The sequence below is a fragment of the Anguilla anguilla genome, chromosome 19 (assembly GCF_013347855.1).
Source record: "Anguilla anguilla isolate fAngAng1 chromosome 19, fAngAng1.pri, whole genome shotgun sequence".
NCBI classification, from domain to species: domain Eukaryota; kingdom Metazoa; phylum Chordata; class Actinopteri; order Anguilliformes; family Anguillidae; genus Anguilla; species Anguilla anguilla.
In genome coordinates this window covers 7,820,738-7,841,212 of record NC_049219.1, presented here as the reverse complement: position 1 = coordinate 7,841,212, position 20,475 = coordinate 7,820,738, and the positions used below count along the sequence as shown (strand labels likewise).

The 20,475-nt window shown below is 48.3% G+C and overlaps 1 protein-coding gene and 1 long non-coding RNA gene across 6 annotated transcripts in view; both read left to right on the top strand.

The window, feature by feature from the left end:
• The window catches only part of LOC118219326, a 285,113-nt gene that overhangs the window by 64,362 nt on the left and 200,276 nt on the right, over positions 1 to 20,475 (top strand). The gene's annotated exons all lie outside the window — the stretch shown is intronic.
• LOC118219268 (dynamin-1-like protein) lies at positions 3,864 to 19,856 on the top strand. 5 transcript variants are annotated; one of them, XM_035402296.1, is made up of 20 exons: positions 3,864 to 4,122; positions 5,486 to 5,630; positions 6,330 to 6,365; positions 7,852 to 7,898; positions 8,152 to 8,223; positions 8,892 to 8,978; positions 9,294 to 9,456; positions 9,815 to 9,935; positions 10,584 to 10,715; positions 11,870 to 12,076; positions 12,624 to 12,744; positions 12,828 to 12,983; positions 13,708 to 13,797; positions 14,003 to 14,095; positions 14,232 to 14,285; positions 14,647 to 14,721; positions 15,264 to 15,428; positions 15,856 to 15,965; positions 16,223 to 16,382; positions 17,801 to 19,856. In XM_035402296.1, the coding sequence occupies exons 1-20, from the start codon at positions 4,021 to 4,023 to the stop codon at positions 17,855 to 17,857; spliced, it is 2,193 nt and encodes a 730-aa protein (XP_035258187.1). In that variant the 5' UTR covers positions 3,864 to 4,020; the 3' UTR covers positions 17,858 to 19,856. The 5 variants fall into 5 exon arrangements, with proteins under 5 accessions (XP_035258187.1, XP_035258188.1, XP_035258189.1 ...); XM_035402297.1 differs by lacking the exon at positions 6,330 to 6,365 and having other exon boundaries at positions 3,865 to 4,122; XM_035402298.1 differs by lacking the exon at positions 14,647 to 14,721 and having other exon boundaries at positions 3,865 to 4,122.

The window sequence follows — 20,475 nt, the reverse complement described above, 5'->3', positions numbered from 1 at the left end:
CCTGCACTCTCAAAAGCAGCCCCCAGTTGCATTATTGCTCAACACAATGACAGGAATATGAAAACGATGACTCTGTGTGTGTGTGTGCGTGCGTGCGTGTTTGTGTGTTTATATTACATTATATCTTTCTGACTGCTCTTCAGATAGATAGATAGATCACGTTGAGGCGGCACCCTTGCAGCACGACTCGGAAACGGTTTTAATATGTGTTGGTGGGATGTGTTGTCTCAGCCGAGGGTTAAACAGCCTGAAATTTTACGTGTCCCATCTGAGTGTTTTTTCCTAATCGGTCCAAATGTACCAAAGCCATGACCGATCCTTTCGAGCGGCGCAGAATCTGAGCTTAATCCAAATCGGCCGTAAAATTTACGAGTGCTTATGACAGGTTATTACTCTAACTTATTAAAGCATTATGAACGCTCGAGGAAATCAATGCCGTCAGAAGTGCTGAGCTCTCAAACTGGCTGGCGCATCAGTATTTGTAGGTAGTAGAGAGTAAATCATTCTGCCCTATGTAGGTACTTAAGAGGGGATAGACCCGGCGGAAAGACCGGTTTACAGTGTTCACAGGGATCACATCTATTACTCTGCTGGAGTTAAATATACTTGATCAGAGTTCAATTAAAACTGAACAATTTACTGTTTAGTGAATACTTGAGGTACAAAGATTGTCAGAAATGTATGGATGTCCAGTCGAAAGCAGTGCCGTACTGCGTGAAGGTGAGTCAGGCTGATGTAAAGTTTGAGTCGTTGACCTGAGAAAGCACCCTCTACCACTCTGTGACTCCGTCTGTGGCTGTCTGTTTGTATGCAGCCTGTCAGCATGCAGCCTGTCTGCTTGTTTCTTACATCGATACCTTGGCGTAAGCTAAAACACTAGAGGGCGCAAATGACTGCAAAGTTGTCGAAGCTGTTGCACTCTTACATCTCCTTTGCAGTATTTTCTATCTCCTGCAGGTGGCGCCACGCCGTGATATTCCGCGGTGATTTCTGCTCCCCTCCATTGGTCTCTCCGGTGTTTGGAGCACGTCCGCGTTCGAGCGATGACGCTCAGCCGGTTTGTGTTTCCCCTCGTCTCTTTCGCTGTGAGTTGTGCCACTGGGATGCCTGTCGCATGCCGACGTATCTTTATCTGGCGCGGGTCGATCGGTACGGGTTCCTCACACCTCCCGCTCGTTGTCATGTTCGATTCCATCTCCGCGCCATGTCTGCGACGCGAGGAAACTGAAGCGCTGCGTTCTCTGGGGCGCGCGTGAGAAAAACCTGCCTGTAGAATGACAGGCTTTGCTGACCACGAAACGAAAGGAGAGCTAGATGTTGCTTGAGGCAAACGGATCCATTCCGATTAAAGTGCGTTTGAGACCTTGTTGAAAAAAGAAACCGCCAGTGTTGATCCAACAACAGTAACTGTCCTGGGCAGGATGCAAGCAACCCCATATAGACTACATCGCACACACACACACTCACACACACATGCACACACGCGCACTCACACACACATGCACACACGCACACATGCACACACGCACACACGCACACACGCACACACGCACACACGCACACACAACTTAACAAACGTTTTGCTGCCAGGTGATAGGCCTAGCATATTTATTACAGGACTCAAGTTTGTGCTATCGATATTGAAGTGTCCGCATTGTGTGGCCATTGTATTAACAGTGTCCTCTGGTTAATTTTTGTGCCTGGAGTTGAAATAAAATCGTTCTCCATTTAAACTGATGAGACACAATGACTCAAACGCACTTAAGTGATCTCTAGATCTGACTCAGACAGTATTTAGAGAATGGATCTCAAACTACAGTCCTGGAGGGCTGCAGTATCTTGTTTTTTTTTAAATATTTTTTTAGCAACCAGTTCAAGCCTTGGAAACAAGGTATGTGGGCACTGACAATCAAAAATTTAATCAAAATTTGGAACAAAATGCAGCCGGCAAACGCTTTCAAAGTTCAATAGCTCCCAGGCAATAGGGCCTAGGACCATCGAACCACTGCTCAAGTGTTCACAGACAGCGGCCCCGAGACGCAGAGCCTATGCTCCGTCTGGAAATCAAACCTATAACCTCGGAATTGCTTGTTTCAAATTCCAAAACCAGCATGCTATAACTGCGAGCAAAGAGCTCTTATTCTTATTGTGTGGTAAGCCCTGGAAGGTTTGGTTGTCATATGAGGCATATTTGTCATATTTACGTCCCACAGAGAAACTGTTGCATTCAATAACAGCATTCACTTCCTCTTAACACAGCTGAAAACCCTCTATCAAGCCTCCAAATTAGTTGCCTGGTTTCCTGTTATTCTAACAAATGACTCTTCTTCACCAAGAAGCCCGCATCTTTTGTGTGCACAGCATCGCTCATGGATGCACACTGTAAACAACAGCTTACCTGCAATTTACGGAAGAAACCGGTCAGGCATCGTCAGACAACCCATCCTATTCTCCTCAGTAAAACACTGCCACCTAGAGGAATACGGAAATTCACAAATTCAGTAAACGTATTTATTTATTTTTTGCTCTGCTCACTATGCAAAAATTATTTGAACAATAGTAAGTTTTATTATTGCCATTTTAGTATATTTACTACAGATTGCCGTGGTTACACATTCAACTTTATGTAACAGTAGATTTGTGGTTTGTTGACATACAGTTGATTTGTTTTTTTCCCCCAACTACAGGGACAACTTTTTCTCACATTGCTAGCACACATTACATAGGCATTCACAAGCCTTTCTTCTTTTGTTCATCTTCTACCTCAGCAGTTTCTATACGTCTGTGTGTGTGTGTGTGTGAGAGAGAGATAGTGTGTGTGCGCATGTGTGTATTTGCATTTCATTGTACAAATGGTAAATGGTAAATGGACTGCATTTATATAGCGCTTTTATCCAAAGCGCTTTACAATTGATGCCTCTCATTCGCCAGAGCAGTTAGGGGTTCAGTGTCTTGCTCAAGGACACTTTGACACGCCCAGGGCGGGGTTTGAACCAGCAACCCTCCGACTGCCAGACAATCGGTCTTACCTCCTGAGGTATGTCGCCCCTGTACTGGAGCTTCTGCCATCCCTGTGGATCTAAACCATGCGGGCCTACAGTTTTATTTGGTCCGCTGAGTCACATTTCCTAAAAAGCGGTTGGCCCACAGGTGCTGATGCTAACCCTGCCTCGGCTCCTCGAAAAGCCTTTCCCGCATCAAGCTTCACCTCGTAAAGGCAACCAAGGAAAGGAAGTCATCAAACTGCAGGAGGCAAGGTACTAAAAGCGTACATTAATGTATCAAAAGAAAATAATACAGCCTACCACAATATAATTGTAGAACAGCTAATTTAAAGGCAAAGTTGTACAGTAAGATATGAAAGTGGTAAACAAGTGAATAACTTTGCCTTGCTGCGCAATTCAACATGTATTGAGTGCTATCTACAGCAGTCATGGACTGTGCTTTGAGATAACACACTTGATTACTGACTTTTGTATGCATTTACTTGTGTCAGTATTTGCATTTTTAATATCAGGAATGTGTTTATCACGGTTTAAAATGTTTCTATATAATTTTATAAAACAGCAAACAGCTTTCCAATGAATTCTTTCTGTTTGGAGCTGTATTCCAACTTCTCCCACAAATTTAACAAAGCTACAGTAGCTAGACACGCCGTTATACAGAATCAATCGGTTACTGTCATGTCCCCCATATAGCCTACTGTACTTAAAAATAAACTACAGCAGCCCCCCGCATACTGGCGTCCTGTGGCGTACAAGTATTCGTTTTCACGCTCTCATAGGAACTGTAGTCTTTTTTTCACGCCCCGAGGAAAACCAGCGAGCGATTTCGGCCTTAAAATGACTACACGATCCAGAATGCAGCGCGGCAAAATATTGCGGAGCATAGTTTTCCATCGGGCCGGGCAGGTTTGTCGGTGCCAATGTTAAGGGGCATTACATGACTTTGTGCCCGTGCTTCGCGGGGTAGTTAGCAGTTTTCTCCATTCATTTCGGCAGGTGGCAGATTTGCTGAAACATGGAGGCTCTCATCCCCGTTATAAACAAGCTTCAGGACGTCTTTAACACAGTGGGAGCCGATATCATCCAGCTTCCGCAAATTGCAGTTGTGGGAACGCAGGTATAAGGGCACCTTGCAACTATTCAGCTGTCAATCTACCCATAACGGGTTGGAAGCCATCTGCTGCGAAGTGCCGTGTATATTGGAATCAAATAGGTTACATGCTTTAAGTTGTCACAACAGGACAATGTGCGACAAAGTTAGCTAGCTCTATTTTGTGTGATGCGCTTGAGACGTTTTACTGCAGCTGTTTTGTATATTTACTGATATAATGTTTGCGGATAGCTACCGAAAAGCTATGTTGTTACGACGCTGAGAAGTAGCTACTGTAACCACAGGAATGTGACAGATGTTCAGGCTACTTAGAACAAGCAAATGACGTGAATTGTGCGGAAAACGAACAAGGAAGCTAGCATAACGGACCTAAGATAAGATTATCGAGCCCATCATTAGCTTGATACAGTAGCTAGCCTACAGTCAAACTAGATCTCTGGACAAGTTCCTTTTTCACCCCGGTTAATTTCCAGTTGTTTGACCCTATAGGGACTGTCAGTGGTGTACTGTCATATTCTGATATCGCAGAAAGATGTAGTAAAGGGTATGACAAGCCCTTTTGACATAATGGTTTCAAAACATTGTGTCAATTAAGCAGGCTAACTACTTCTGTGTTGCATACAGCCTGTATAATCTGTGTTACAAAGGGAGACTTTTTAAACACAGACTGTGCTGAAAGTAATACAATGCGTGTTGTCCATAACGAGACATAAAGGTGTGTTAGAAAATGCGTCGTTTTAGTAACGTGTGACTTGTGTGCCTCAATAACGCGGAACTAATCTATGGCACAGCCCTCTTGATATTTTTCCATGACCGTGTGTGAATTAGACTCGTGAGATTTTTTTCCTCTCTCACATATTGCAGCCAGCTACTGTTGCTACAGTGTCATTTAGTATGTGGGATGTAATCACTCGCATCCAACAGGCTATCGGTGTTGGATGCGCAAATAAGCACGTCTTTATAGGCCACCAGTGTTAGATGCGTAAGTAAGCACAGTCTTTAAAGGCTATCAGTGTAAGATGCGCAAGTCAGACTGCACTGTCCTGGTGTATTGTAGGCCTACATAGGCTGTGAATCAACAGATATTTGTTCTTGCCATTGATTAACAATTAAAAGCAAGGATTGAATATATTTATATATAAATGCAGTCCATTTGATTGATACCGTTTGGTGAGTTCAGCAATAACCAAACCAACTCACCACAAAATTGAGTTTGTGAGGAGAAAGTGTAAGTATTGCGTTTTCCTTTAAGTCAAACTTAAAAACAGGTGTTAGTTGAATTTAGGCCATAGTATAATTAGATGTGTAATACTGGTCAGACGTTCTGTGTGCGGTTTTGGAAGTGACGCTTGGTGATGTCTGTCCTCAGAGCAGCGGGAAGAGCTCCGTATTGGAGAGCCTGGTGGGGCGAGACCTGTTGCCACGGGGAACGGGCATCGTAACGCGCCGGCCGCTAATCCTGCAACTGGTGCACGTAGACCCGGAGGACCGCAGGAAGACAGGCGAAGAGAACGGTAACGCCAACCGCGAAAGCTCCGTGGGGCTGCATCAGCAATCGCTGTGCCCCGCTCTCTCTGTGCGACTGTGACCTTTCCTACCTCTGTGGGAGTTTGCTTAAAACACTGTTCTGTGGTGCGTGTGTGTGTTGATACAGTATGTGTTCTAATTTAGACACTGTCATCAACTTCGTTCTGTGACTCGGCATAATTCTGCGTTCTGAGTTGTCAGTCCATGCTTATTTTAAAAAAAATGTATTACTATTTTTTCCAGGCGATATTTCAGTTTGGCACAGCGGCTTGTCATAGCCGGTCAGGGAGTCAGAAGGCAGCAGGAAAGATTTCTAGAAGAAATAAAGCAGTAGAGCTTGTCTCCCATTACTACAAAAATGCTGTCGTTTTCTCATGGAAATGCCTGCGTGCCTTTGAAACCAAAATTAGCAGCTAATTGTTTCACAAAGGAAACGCGCTGCTGTCAATGGTCAATTCCCTCATTTTCCCAAGCAAATGCTTGCAAAATGTAGCTCAGTATTTGCCTATTACCGCAAATGTGTGCGCGAGTCACCCCACTCCGTTGCCAGGTCATTTAACGCGATATGGAAAGTGGACCCAAAACACAAGTGTGGCCCTTGGCTGCCGCAACACAAACTAATGGATTTCTGTGCGCAGCGGTACCGGCGCTAATGCTTTCCCCTGTCGTTTCCTCTCCAACCGCAGACCTCAACTCATGGAAAAACGGGCGCTTTGACAAAGGTCTCCTTTTCCTGTCTATCTGTCTGCTTTATTTCTTTTTTCTTTCTCCCTACTTTCGATTTGCAGTCATCGCTTCCGCACCACGGCTCATTTTATTTTGTGCAAATTACGCGCTTACGAGTTTAGCGGCCAATCTTCTTAAACAGATCCACGTAATCGCGTTGAGCGGAGTCCGCTTTTAACCCTTGAAGGTGCAAGATCACTAGAATGTTCTTAACTGAAACGTTCAGCTAATGTTCTAAACTGAACGTGCTGTTGTCACAATCACTACTGATAATTGAAAGCAACTGAGTTCTAGAACACTGGTTTTTGAAGAAAAAAAAAACATTACAAAAAATAATCTATTAAACGGTTTTGGATGGACAGTGCACCAGGACTGTGTCATGCCCCACGTGCCTGAAGGATTAGGCCTACTGACTGGAGGGTGCGGGCACGGACCCCCCTTACCGGTCAAATACATTTTGAGTGCGTTGAGACCACCTTTCCACACGGACCCGAGGACCGGCACTGCCAATCAAACGCATTCAAAAACGCTCCTCAAATTGCCGCTAAATCCCGATCGTGTCCACACCTGTCTTTTTTTTTGTTTGCTGCGCAACCGATCGCTGCAAGACGCATTAAAGTGAAGTGCCGCTTTGTTTAGTGCAGACGTCACCAGCAGAACGCATGCCTCTCTGTGCCTCCCACAATGCACTGCAGTTCTTTCACACGCTCTTTTTTTTGGCTAGAATTCGCATCCAGCAGAATTAGCAAGGCCAAATACCCATAACCTCCCTTGGCCCCAGGAGAGTGGACAGTGAGTGAGGCTGGCCAGCATAGCCAGCTGCCGTGTCACTTCACCAACCTGACCAGCCACACTGCAGGCTAACTCATGTAGTATACCAGGCGCATGGCTATCTTCCAGCACAGGGGTTTCACCATGTATACTGTGAATGCTGGTTTTCATTCCTATCATAATTGTATCTCTCTGAATTGTAAAGGGAATGGACTAGTCTTCTTTAGACACTCAGTGTCAATTGAAAGTTAATTTACAAATAATGTTACATTATGTTAGAGACAGCAACGCACGCTATGTAGAATAGGTATTTCACATCCACACGCCTAGGACTTTTATTCGGTCAGATCCCCATCATCTGATGGATGGGCAAATGATTTCTTTAAAAAGAGGTTTCTTTTTTAAAATGATTTTAAACTGACCTTTTATTAACCGACAGACAGAAATCAGCAGGGTCTTAATAGCTATAACTGCGATAACCTTATCACTGACTTTATGAATAATCAGGAGTTCAATGACGGAGCAAATTAGGACAAAATTATATCGGAACTTAAACGTGGTTTCTGTAACCTCAGTTGATCAAGAGATTGGCTGGAACGAAAACCAGCATAGGCAGTGGGTCCGGGTCCCCAGTGAACAGTGAGAAGCGCTGCTGCGAAGTGTGCGGTCCTCAGCTGTCAGTCTTAACGCCTTTTTTTGTTCAACACGCAGGAGTGGAGAGCGAAGAGTGGGGAAGATTTCTGCACACCAAAAACAAGGTACGGCTTGCTTTCGGGTATTTTTGTAGCAGGCAGTGCTGTGTTATGGCGCAAGGAATAAACACACAGTGGTACATTTAAATTTAAGCTGTCACCCCAGAAAATTTGGAATGCCTTGGCCCCCCTACTGAAACCGATATCTATTGTCTTCACAAATATGATTGATGCTAAAGTACATTTGTGACTCTGTTAATTGAATCTGTCTGTCAACGTGCGTGTTCTGCTGCGTCCGCACGAACGCGTGCGTTTTCAGATATTCACCGACTTCGGCGAAATCAGGCGAGAGATCGAAAGTGAAACGGAAAGAATATCCGGCAATAACAAGGTGAGAGAGCCCGGAGAAAAAACGTCACCACGTCATGGCCTTCTTGTTTTTCCTTCAGTTTCAAATGAGGAACAGGAACTTTCCCTTTTACAACGGGGAACTCTTTTTCCTTGGGTCAGTATTGAGCATGTCTGCCGGGGAGCATTTAAAGGATCTTTTTTGCTGGAGATCAAGCTCCTCACCAGTGATGGGCAGACATTTAACTCCTCTTCCACATAATTTCCCCACTTGAAAAGAATCTCTAATTTGTATGTGAATTTACAGTTTACCTTACTCTCTTTATGCACAGCCTTTATGATTTTTTTCTACCTCTAATTATCTCAGATTCCTATATTTTGTTTGCCTCTTTTTGAAATGCAAATTAAATTACGCAAAGCGCTTTGGGTTAAGTGCTAAATAAACGAAGTAATTTACAGTAGAAACTCAAGTGCAGGTACTGATATGAACACTCCTGAAAACTCCCCGAAAGAGAAGTCAAAATATATCAAAATGGATCTTTTATTGTAAAGGTTGCTTGCGGCTGAAAACCGTGCTCTAAGTCAGTAAACAGTAATCAAACAAGCCGCAGCAGGGTTTCAAGTGAGCGTCGACTGGCGCGTCCTGCGTTCAGCACCTGCGTTCAGTGAGCGCCAATCGCGCTCAGTGACTCGGCGTTTCAATTCCCGTAGGGTATCAGCGACGAGCCCATTCACCTGAAAGTCTTCTCCCCTCATGTGGTGAACCTCACGCTGGTGGACCTCCCGGGAATCACGAAGGTGCGCCCATCCCTGGTCCTGCTCGGCCTGCGAAAATGCACCGTCTCTGTCATTTAAACACAGTGTAACAATGAGTTACTTTATACATGTTCCCGGGTTTGTCAATGAACATTGGGCTCTACAGAAGCCATTACATCAAGGAGTGTATTGAAGCAGTATATTTAACACGGTAGTTTACACAATGACTTGGCTGACCACTCGATTCTGATTGGTCCAAGGGCGTGAATGAATTTTCAAAAAACCAATAACTTTGTCAGTGGTGTGACTGTGTTCTCCTGTGGTTCGGCGTGTCCCTCCCCCGCCCCCCTTCCCAAGGTTCCGGTGGGAGACCAGCCCAAAGACATCGAGGTCCAGATCAGAGAGCTCATCCTGAAACACATCAGCAACCCCAACTGCATCATCCTGGCCGTCACGGCCGCCAACACCGACATGGCCACCTCTGAGGCGCTCAAGCTGGCCCGGGAAGTGGACCCCGACGGTCAGCGCCGCCTACCGACCCCACCCCCTGACCCCCATCTCGACCCCCGACCCCTGCTCCACCCTCACTCTTACCGTAGCCCGACAGACATTGAGAATCTAGCCACATGAGATCAGGCCATAATGTAGTACAGTGGTTAAGGGGCGTGGGTTTGTAACTTAGAGGTTTGCAGGTTCAAATCCCAGATCTCAAATCCCAACTTTGCGCCAGGTGCTTAACCTGACTTGCCTCAGTAAATATCCGGCTGTATAAATCGGTATGTAAAAAAAAATGGCAAGGCGCGCAAGTCGCTATTGGGCCGGTAAATGTTAGAGTAGCCAATGAGAACAGACCCCTCACACCGGGTCTTGTGCCGCAGGACGCCGGACCCTGGCCGTGGTCACCAAGCTGGACCTGATGGACGCCGGGACGGACGCCATGGACGTGCTGACGGGCAGGGTCGTCCCCGTCAAGCTGGGCCTCGTGGGCGTGGTCAACAGGTAGCCCTCCTCCGCTCCTCCGCTCCCACCCTGTGCGTGTGCTTCATTACACATGAACGTGCTTTAGCTGGACGTTAGCTAGGGATTTTGGTGCTCTTTGTAATGTAATTCCTGGTATACTTCTACTGCAGACTTGGATAAATGTTTCCCTTTCAGTTTGGCTCGAATGCAGGACGGCATATTGATCACAGCATTGATTTTTACATCACTTTATTTCTATTGTGTTCTCGCCAAATCTTGTGCCTACACTGACAGTGGTGTTCTGCTGTCCTCATTCGTCAACACTATGAATGGTCCTTCTTAAGAGCTACGCAACTCCTTCATAGGCAGTAAACACCACCTTCATAAGCACTACATAAACATTCTTTAATGCTACAATAAGGAACGAAAATAAGGACTGTTATGTCACCACTGATGATGCATCAAGTGACACTACAAAGTAACACACGCCGTATGACTCCCTGCACTTACTGACCGTTGAATTTAGAAATGTCTATGTCGAGTTTACGAAGAGGTTATTAAGCTCCTACAAAGGACCATTTACAGATAGCGTTACTCCTATTCATAAGTGCTGTTCTACGTTGCTCTGGATGAGAGGGTCTGGTAAGTGAATGTAAATGTCTCTCACTGTCCTTTCTTGGCCCGCAGGAGCCAGTTGGACATAAATAATAAGAAGTGTGTGGCCGACGCCATTCGGGATGAATACGCCTTCCTGCAGAAGAAGTACCCCTCTCTCGCCAACAGAAACGGAACCAAATATCTCGCCCGGACGCTGAACAGGTAAGGTTTCCCCGCATCTGGTGTCGTGAACGCTTAGGCTCCTGAGCCAGCGCTCTCTGCCGCTTTTGTCCTACGTCGACCTTGATCGCGCGACCTTGAAATTAATATTCCGTTTGCGCTAGCCGTACGGCTCACCCGGTTAGCTTTGAAACGGCGCCAAGCGCTAATCCCCTTTAGTCCTGGTCTCGGGGAATCAACGTCCATCAAAGGAATAAAGCAAAAAACGGGGAGAAAAAATAGTCACGAGAGAACTTTGCAAGCCGAAAGCAACCCGTGACCGCTAACGCGTCAGCTCAGAGAAACGCATTAACCGCACTGAGCTCAGCAAAAATACCGTTTGCAATCAAAGCAAGGTGTGTCTTTGTGTTTCAGCTGAAATGGTTCAGGGTTATCAACCATGGAAAACCTTTAACAGGAGACGTGCTTGATCTCAAAATAACTGAGAGGCCTTCTAACAAGGTTCTCAAGGTTGGGGTTCCTCGAAAATCCTTGGGAAAGGTCCTCAGATTTGGGGAAATATTTATCCACTTCACATCGTATGTAAACCGCACCCCGTGTAACTGATTCTGATTCTGGGGGTCAGAAAGTAAAAGTCCTGCCGTGTGTTTCTTCCACCCATGAACTCAGCCGGCTGATTTCACCAATTAGTTCCACCTCCTGGCTGAAGAATTGTGCCAATTAGCAAATCCCAGTGACTGGAAACAAAATGGAGGATGTTTACTTTCTGAACCTGGAATTTCCACCTCTGGGAAAGCTCTGCATGGCCGCTGAGTGGCTCTAAAAACCAGAGGTGGGCAAACGAGGGCCGTGTCAATTTCTGTTTTTCATGCTAACTTCTGGCCTTAGTTACTCAGTTAGCCCTAACATTTATGTCACCTGACATTGTAGTCACATTTCTTGATTGAGCGCATGAACGGCCAAAGCCAAAGACTGTTATTTGTGTCCCTACATGAAAAGTTTTACCGTGATCTAAACTACGCGTGAACCAGCCCTGGCGTTGCCCATACTGCCAGTTGGCGCATTTTAGCCGGGGCAATTGGCGGAAAAACGAAACCCAGCGTACCCACCGGCCCTCCTGGACCGGAATTGCCAGCCCCCCGGCCTGCCCACCACCCATCCCCCATCCCCCACCCACCCCTCCGTACCCCACGCAGGCTGCTGATGCACCACATCCGCGACTGCCTGCCGGAGCTGAAGACGCGCCTCAACGTGCTGGCGGCGCAGTACCAGTCGCTGCTCGCCGGCTACGGCCAGCCCGTGGGGGACAAGAGCGCCGCCCTGCTGCAGCTCGTCACCAAGTTCGCCGCCGAGTACTGCCACACCATCGAGGGCACCGCCAAGTACATCGAGACCGCCGAGCTGTGAGTCCCGCCCCCCCTGCCCTCACGCACCCACGCACAAAAAAAAAATTGGAGCTAAACAAAAATGGCGGCCTTAAAAACGCGATGTCTCGGTGGAACCTTTCTCAAGGGACTGCCAAAATGGCAAATGGAGGGGACAGGCACGGTTCCGATTCGACACCAGACTGCGGGGCCAGTGCAAGCACTAGAGCGGCTCCTTAGCAGTGCCGATTTTGCATCGCAATACAGTTCCCATCTAGCATTTCACCGACACCTCATAGACATCGCAGGCAAAGACTCTGCAATGAGCTGTGGGATTTTGAGGCAAGGGAAATGAGGAAATGGCTGCACACAGCAGCTTTCAACATAAAAGTGTCATCATATAAATAGATTGTTTGTATTATTGTCTGCAGATGGAGAAAATATTTTTGTAGTTTTTGGGTGAATTTGTCCTTTAGGGCACACGCTTTAATGTGACGTTGGACGGTATCGACTTAGCTTCCGGGATTTCAGAGCTGATGTTGTCATCAGTTAGCGGAACTCTCGTCTGGTCTTTGTGATGTCACAGGTGCGGCGGGGCCAGGATCTGCTACATATTCCACGAGACGTTCGGGCGGACGCTAGAATCGGTGGACCCGCTGGGCGGCCTCACCACCATAGACGTTCTGACGGCGATTCGGAATGCCACGGTGAGCTGGGAGGGTGGCTTCTCGCCCCTCCGCGGTCGGTGCCGGAGGGGCTGCTGGGTAAAGGCGTGTGCGTCCCCCCGCAGGGCCCCCGCCCGGCCCTGTTCGTGCCCGAGGTGTCCTTTGAGCTGCTGGTGAAGAGGCAGGTGAAGCGGCTGGAGGAGCCCAGTCTGCGCTGTGTGGAGCTGGTGCACGAGGAGATGCAGAGGATTATACAGCACTGCAGCAACTACAGCACTCAGGTATACTATACCATACAGCACTGCAGTAACTACAGAACTCAGGTATACTATACTATACCATACATACTGCAGCAAATACAGAACACAGGTACACTATACTATACCATATTATTACTACAGCACTCAGGTACACTATACTATACCATATTATTACTACAGCACTCAGGTATACTATACTATACCATACATACTGCAGCAACTACAGCACTCAGGTACACTATACCATATTATTACGACAGCACTCAGGTACACTATACCATATTATTACTACAGCACTCAGGTACACTATACTATACCATATTATTGCTACAGCACTCAGGTACACTATACTATACATACTGCAGCAACTACAGCCCACAGGTACACTATACTATACCATACCAGAACTACAACACACAGGTACAATATATTGTGCCATATTATAACTACAGCACAGAGGTACACTATGCTATACCATATTATAGCTACAGCCCACAGGTACACTATACTATAAAGTACAGCACACAGGTGCATTATACTATACCATACTATACGCACTGCAGCAACAACAGCACACAGGTAGACTATACTATACCGTTCTATAACTACAGCACGCAGGTACACTGTGCTATACCATAATATATCTACAGCACGCAGGTACACTGTGCTATACCGTACTATACAAGCTGCAGCGTCGACAGCACACAGGATTGCCGGTTCACTGCACCGTGTCCTGCCGCCCCAGGAGCTGCTGCGGTTTCCGAAGCTCCACGACGCCATCGCCGAGGTGGTGACCTCCCTCCTACGCAAGAGGCTGCCAGTGACCAACGAGATGGTGAGCCGATCTCCGGCCATCCTTTCTCCTCCCCTCTCCCCCCATCCCTCCATCCATCCTGTCCTCCCCTCCCTCAGAGAGGGGTTTGGTGCCGCTTGGCTGTCCCTTGTCCCTATGCGGGGGGGGGGGATTCCCACGTCAGGTTTTCCGGAAGCTTCTCTTTCCTGCGGGTCGGAGCGCCAGACTGACGCCGCTTCCGTTTCAGGTGCACAACCTGGTGGCCATAGAGCTGGCCTACATCAACACCAAGCACCCGGACTTCGCCGACGCCTGCGGCCTCATGAACAGCAACATAGAGGTGAGAACGTGAGAACAGGCGTGGTCGCTAGGACACCGGCCTCCTAACTCTAGAGGTTGCAGGTTCGATTTCCAGGTGAGGCACTGCTTGTGTACCCTCTTTTCGTTTAAAAAAAAAAATCCCTTCTTTCCCGCAGGAGCAGAGGCGCAACCGGATGAGGGAGTTGCCCGCGGCCGTCCCACGCGACAAGGTACCGCCGCGCTAGGCCCTCCGCGCCCTTAAGCCCCCTTTTTTTTCGCGGCGTCGTTAAACCCTTATGGCAAACCCTTGACTCCTCCCTCTTCGATACGTCAGGCCGTCAGATGCCCCGCCCCCTCCAGTCTCTGACATCACCTCTTGCTGTCCTCTGCATTGTTTTCCTCCCTCTCTCTCCCTCCCTCTCTCCCTCTCTCCCTCCCTCCCTCTCTCCCTCCCTCCCTCCCTCGCTCCCTCCCTCCCTCCCTCGCTCCCTCCCTCCCTCCCTCTCTCCCTCTCTCCCTCCCTCCCTCCCTCTCTCCCTCTCTCCCTCCCTCTCTCCCTCTCTCCCTCTCTGTCTCTCTCTCTCTCTCTAGTCTCTAAAGGGTCCCGGTGGGCCGTCGGCGCCCCCTAGCGAAGGCCCAGCTCCCGCGGAGGCGGAGGGCGCCCAGGTGCGACTCGCGTGCCGTTGGCATGGAGACAGTCCCTTTATTTCCCCAACTTTTTTTTTTTTGCCTTTTACCCTTGACCCACTTCCAGGCGAACACTCTTCGGAATTGTTTGGTTACGTTCCAAAGACGACGAAAGTGTCGAAAGGCGTCGCAGCACGCGCCCGTACGCCATTTTGGCTCAGCTTACGGAACTCACGAAGAGGCAATCGCCCAGAGCGATTTACAAAGCGAAACAAGCGAAGCGCTTTCATTTAGGATGAAAGGCTCAGTTGTAGTAGAGAAATGGGTCACGTCCCATGCTTAGAGTCAGCAACCAGCGTCATGAAGAGTTACGCACCACCGAACTATCTGTATATTCATCTCTCCTGAGTAAAAATATTCAACTGTTCAAACTGTTAAAAATATGACACATTCAGCAAAAATTCAGGAAAAAATAGTTTTTTCCCCCACAAAATCTGTACCCAGCAAATAACTTCAGGCAACAGAAATGCTTTTGGGGGGGGTGAGCGCCAAGCCCTCATTGGCCGCACGTCTCTCCGCAGGGCGGGGCCGGAGGGGGGCCGCAGGGGGACCCGGAGGCCGGCGCGGGGACCTGGAGGGGCATGCTGAGGAAGGGGGAGGAGGGGCTTCCCGAGGAGCGGGGCAAAGCCACGCCCCCTCGTCCCTCCAGCCCGTGGGGGGGGCACGCCATCAACCTGCTGGACGTGGTGGGTGTGTCCCGCCGGCGGCCCGGGGGGGACTTCCTGTCGCTCAGCTGCGGCTGTGATGCTACGCGGCTGTTAGCATGTTAAGTGGGATGGTTGACATTTGCTTTGGCTCAAAGTGTCTGCTTAATAACTCCATTGTAAACTGTAATTTGTGGTCTGTGTGTGTAGTAGGCTAAAATTAGCTAGCTAGTATGCAGCTATGCCACCCTGTAGCCTTCTCGTGTCAAACTGCTGAAGCTAAGCAGCCGTACCACCCTGTACCCTTTTCACAGCACAGTGATGGGGATACTGTACTGTAGGCAGTGCCATCCTTCGGATTAAATGCAAAAACTGTGGTTCAGGCACGCTGCGGTTGTTAAAGATTCAGGCCATTTCAAAGACTCTCCGTGCCTGGCCGTGATTGGCTAATCTCCAGCCTCCTCTACAGCCCATTCCATTCACCCGGAAGCTCTCCTCTCGGGAACAGCGTGACTGTGAGGTCATCGAGAGGCTCATTAAGTCCTACTTCCTCATCGTCCGAAAAAACATCCAGGACAGGTAATGACTCAATGTGGTGTGTCAGTGCTGCAGTCTAGTATATTAAGCGTGTCAGTGCTGCAGTCTAGTCTGTTAAGTGTCAGTGCCTCAGTCTGGTTCCTGCAGTGTGTCAGTGCTTCAGTCTGGTTCCTGCAGTGTGTCAGTGCTTCAGTCTGGTTCCTGCAGTGTGTCAGTGCCTCAGTCTGGTTCCTGCAGTGTCAGTGCCTCAGTCTGGTTCCCGCAGTGTCAGTGCCTCAGCGCTGTACCTCTCTCTGCAGCGTGCCCAAGGCAGTGATGCACTTCCTGGTGAACCATGTGAAGGACAGCCTGCAGAGTGAGCTGGTGGGGCAGCTGTACAAAGCAGGCCTGCTGGACGACCTGCTGACCGAGTCAGAGGACATGGCCCAGAGACGCAACGAGGCGGCGGACATGCTGAAGGTAAACACACACGCGCACACACACACACACACACACACACACACACACACACGCACACTCAAATACATACACATGCACACACACACTCACACACACACACACTCAAACACACACACACACACTCAAATACAGACACATGCACACACACACGCACACACACACACACACACACACACGCACTCACACACAAAACACTCAAATACATACACACACGCACACACACACACACTCAAATACATACATACACACGCACACACACACTCACACGCACACACACACACGCACACACGCACACACGCACACACGCACACACACTCACACACACAAATACATACACATGCACGCACACACACACACACACTCACACACACACTCAAATACATACACACGCACACACACACACACACTCAAATACACACGCACACACACACCAAACACTCAAATACAGACACACGCACACTCACACACACACACTCACACTCACACACACCTGCTTACACACACACACACACACACACACACACACGCACGCGCGCACACACACACACACCTGCTTACACACACACACACACACACACACACACTCAAATACATACACGCACACACACACTCACACACACGCACACACACACTCACACACACACACTCACACTCACACTCTCACACACACCTGCTTACACACACACACAGACACACACACACACACACACGCACACACACACACGCGCACACACACACACACACACAAAACACTCAAATACATACACACTCACACACACACACACACACACACACACACACAAACAAACACACACACAAACACACACAAACACACACACATACACACCACTATACTCGCCCAAGCTCAGTCAAATACAAATGACTTATCGGAAAAGATTTCAAGGCTTTGACCCTGATCTAATTTACGGTTAATTGAATATCAATTTCCCGACAAATCAGTTATTTATTGTTGTTATTATCTTATATTGTGCACATCACTTTGACTTCTGGGCAAATAAAAAAGGAAAGAGGAAACAGAAGCACTCGGTTTATGCTTCTAACGGCTTTATGTTGGGGCCTGCACTGGAGACAGACTGCAGGTAACCACACACAGATGTGAGTGCGCACACACATACACACACACTCGCATACACACATGCATGCACGCAAGCACACACACACAGAACACTCACACACACATAACATGCACGTACACGTACTCACACCCACGCATTCTCGCTCACACACACACACACACACACACAGTGGACTCTGAGCATGAAGGTAACCGTATACACTCACTCGCAGCTCATTCTGTACACGTGAGTGTGCTATTGAGTATGAGACGGGGGGGCACTGTGTCAGTTACAGTGTCACTGACCATCTCCGTGTGTCTCCCCCCCCCCACCCCCCCACAGGCCCTGCAGAAAGCCAGCCAGGTGATCGCCGAGATCAGAGAGACGCACCTGTGGTGAACCGCCCCGGCCCCGCCCCCCCCCCCTCCCCTCCTTCTCTCAAGGCACTGCACATCCTACCAAGGCTCCGCCTCCTCCTGCCCAAGCCCCGCCCCCCCACCTTCCGAAGGCCCCGGAACCCCGTCCGAGAAGGCGGAGCGTCTCCGGCCCACTTGAAATTGCACTGTCGTGAATCGCGGCGCACCGAACGTTGTTTTATTTCCTGTACATAGGCTAAGAAACGAAGACTGTCGCACGTCGCACTTAGACCACGCCTCACGCCTCACGCCTCGCTCGCCAACGTCTTCCGTAAACGCGATAGCGAATTTTAAAAAACCTGCACGACTCGTCCGCTCGCTCGGGGGTGCGGGTGGCGCGAAAGCGCGCCGGCGATTCCGTTCGGAGTCCCCCAGTTCCCCTCACGCTGGAGGATCAGGGAATAAAAGGAAACTGCGGGTTTTTGCATAATCATAAAACGTTTACGCTTTTTATTTCACGCGTCACCTCATTTCACAACAGCCAAGTACTATACACAGACACTCCAGCGCCATGGAGCGGGGACGAAACAGCGAACGGATATGAGGACAGAGTGCAGACTGTCGAGTTTAATTCGCAGGTATTTACATCCACGTCAGGCAGTAAGTGTAGGAATTACAGCCCCTTTTTTATACGCGGACCCTCCATTTTGGATCCGGGTTAAAATCGGCCTAGTGCCCCCATTTTGCCCTCGAGAGGAAGATCGAGTGTCCCTGCTCCAAAGTGTCATTTGGCAAATGATGCCTTTTATAAGAGGTACTGACGGGTGGAAACAGTTGGGGTAATATTTTTCGAGAGCACAGACAGTCCCCGGTCACTGATACTAATGCGGAGTCAATGTGCGTGGCTGCGGTCCAAACCTGCATAGTTTTAACACGGACGCACAGCTCCAACCGAGCACCTTGAGTTTTAGTTTTTTTTTGACAGCTCCATAAATTACTGCAGCTAACTCCTAGTAGGCTACTTGAGCACAGTAGAATCTTTAGGATACGCTCGCGGTCTGCGGCCGCAGCTCGTGCTAAAACTCGTAGCTTCGTGTCAGATCGAGATGTGACTGAGCTAAATTAAATAATCAAGGGCAGAGGTTGGAGCAAAATCCTGAAATGGATCGGCCTTTGCTGTGCACCCATTTTAACAGTTTTAAGGGACATTTCACGGAACTCATTTTCAGCCGCTGATGCAGAGATGGGCTGTAACTATAAACAGCACACACAGGCGGCCCAGGACAGATTTCGGAAACCTCTGACTTAGAGCTGAACGTTTACACCGGTGGCCGGAAGCTCCTGACAAGGAGGGCGGAGTCCGTTTCGGGATTTCATCCCAACATCTGCCCTTAATTTGCCAAATCGCTCATGTCATCTTTCATGGATGCTAAGCTTATTGACTGGGTTCAACGGCCTTAATTGAACAAGACATTTGCTGTGTGCGAGAACAACTGAACTTAGGAGGGTGTGTACCCTCCTCGTGTTACCAGGGAAATAATTATGTTGAATTTCAGCCTTTATCCTCTAGGTGTCACTGGAGGAGCTGAAATTGCAGTAATCGCGGGTCCGCTGCACATTTTACTATGCGAGGAAGCACGCGAACATCCATTAGCATGACGTGGGCGGCTCCGTATTTTTGACCCTCGGCATTTTATGTTTCCGCTGCGGGTTGTCATTACTCTGAGGACGTTTAACTGGCAGCCAGTTTAATCACCGATATGTTTTATTAGCCTACTTTGTATCAGCAAGGGCAACAAAACAGGTCGGACAAAGTGAAAAAAAAAATGCTTGTCCCTTTTCCATAGCAACAGAAGCCCCCAAGCCACCACAAGGTGGTGCGTGACCATTTCTTTTTATGATACAGCAAATTTATAGCTTGCCATTGTTGGTATGTGGTTTATATTATAGTATTGTAAACATAATGACCGGGAAAAATCCAATGTATGTGTTGGTGCTTTATTGACAAATGTAGGTAGAGACAGTAAAAATGGCACAAAGTGGATGATGCACACTGATTGGGGGCTTGAGTTCATGAGATGGAAAGTGCATACACAACTAATCCAGTAGCATCATATTATTATAATGATTACAAAAGTTGTGGGTCAATTGCAATGTGCTTATTCAGAGATTAAACCCCCTCGACCACAGAACTGCATTACAACTGGAACAGGTAATTCTTACTTCACAGGTCTGGCTAGCTGTACCCAGTTGCAATGCAGTTGCGCAACTGACTCTTCTATGTCCGGCTGGCTGTTGTTTGTTACTGGAATCTGGGCTACTATGCAACATACCGTGACTGAGGAAACAATGCAGAAAGAACGAGACTTACTTGGAACGGGGCAGACAGAAGGCTTTTGGATCGCAGTCTCGAGTTTTCGGAGTGAAGACCAGGAAAAGGGCTGATGCGCAGGAATATCGACAGCGCTAAGTCAGCGTTTCCCACGAGCGAAACATCTGCTACACTGCATGCAACAGGTTCTCTGCGCCAAGCATGTTCCCCTTCTGCTCCGCCGTAATGAAGATATTCATTCCAGGTGCGCTATTTGGCAGCTGACCGCTGTGCTGCAGAGGCTCTTTCTGTCCAGCAGAGGGAGCCAAATCCTTGGTATTCCGTGTTTC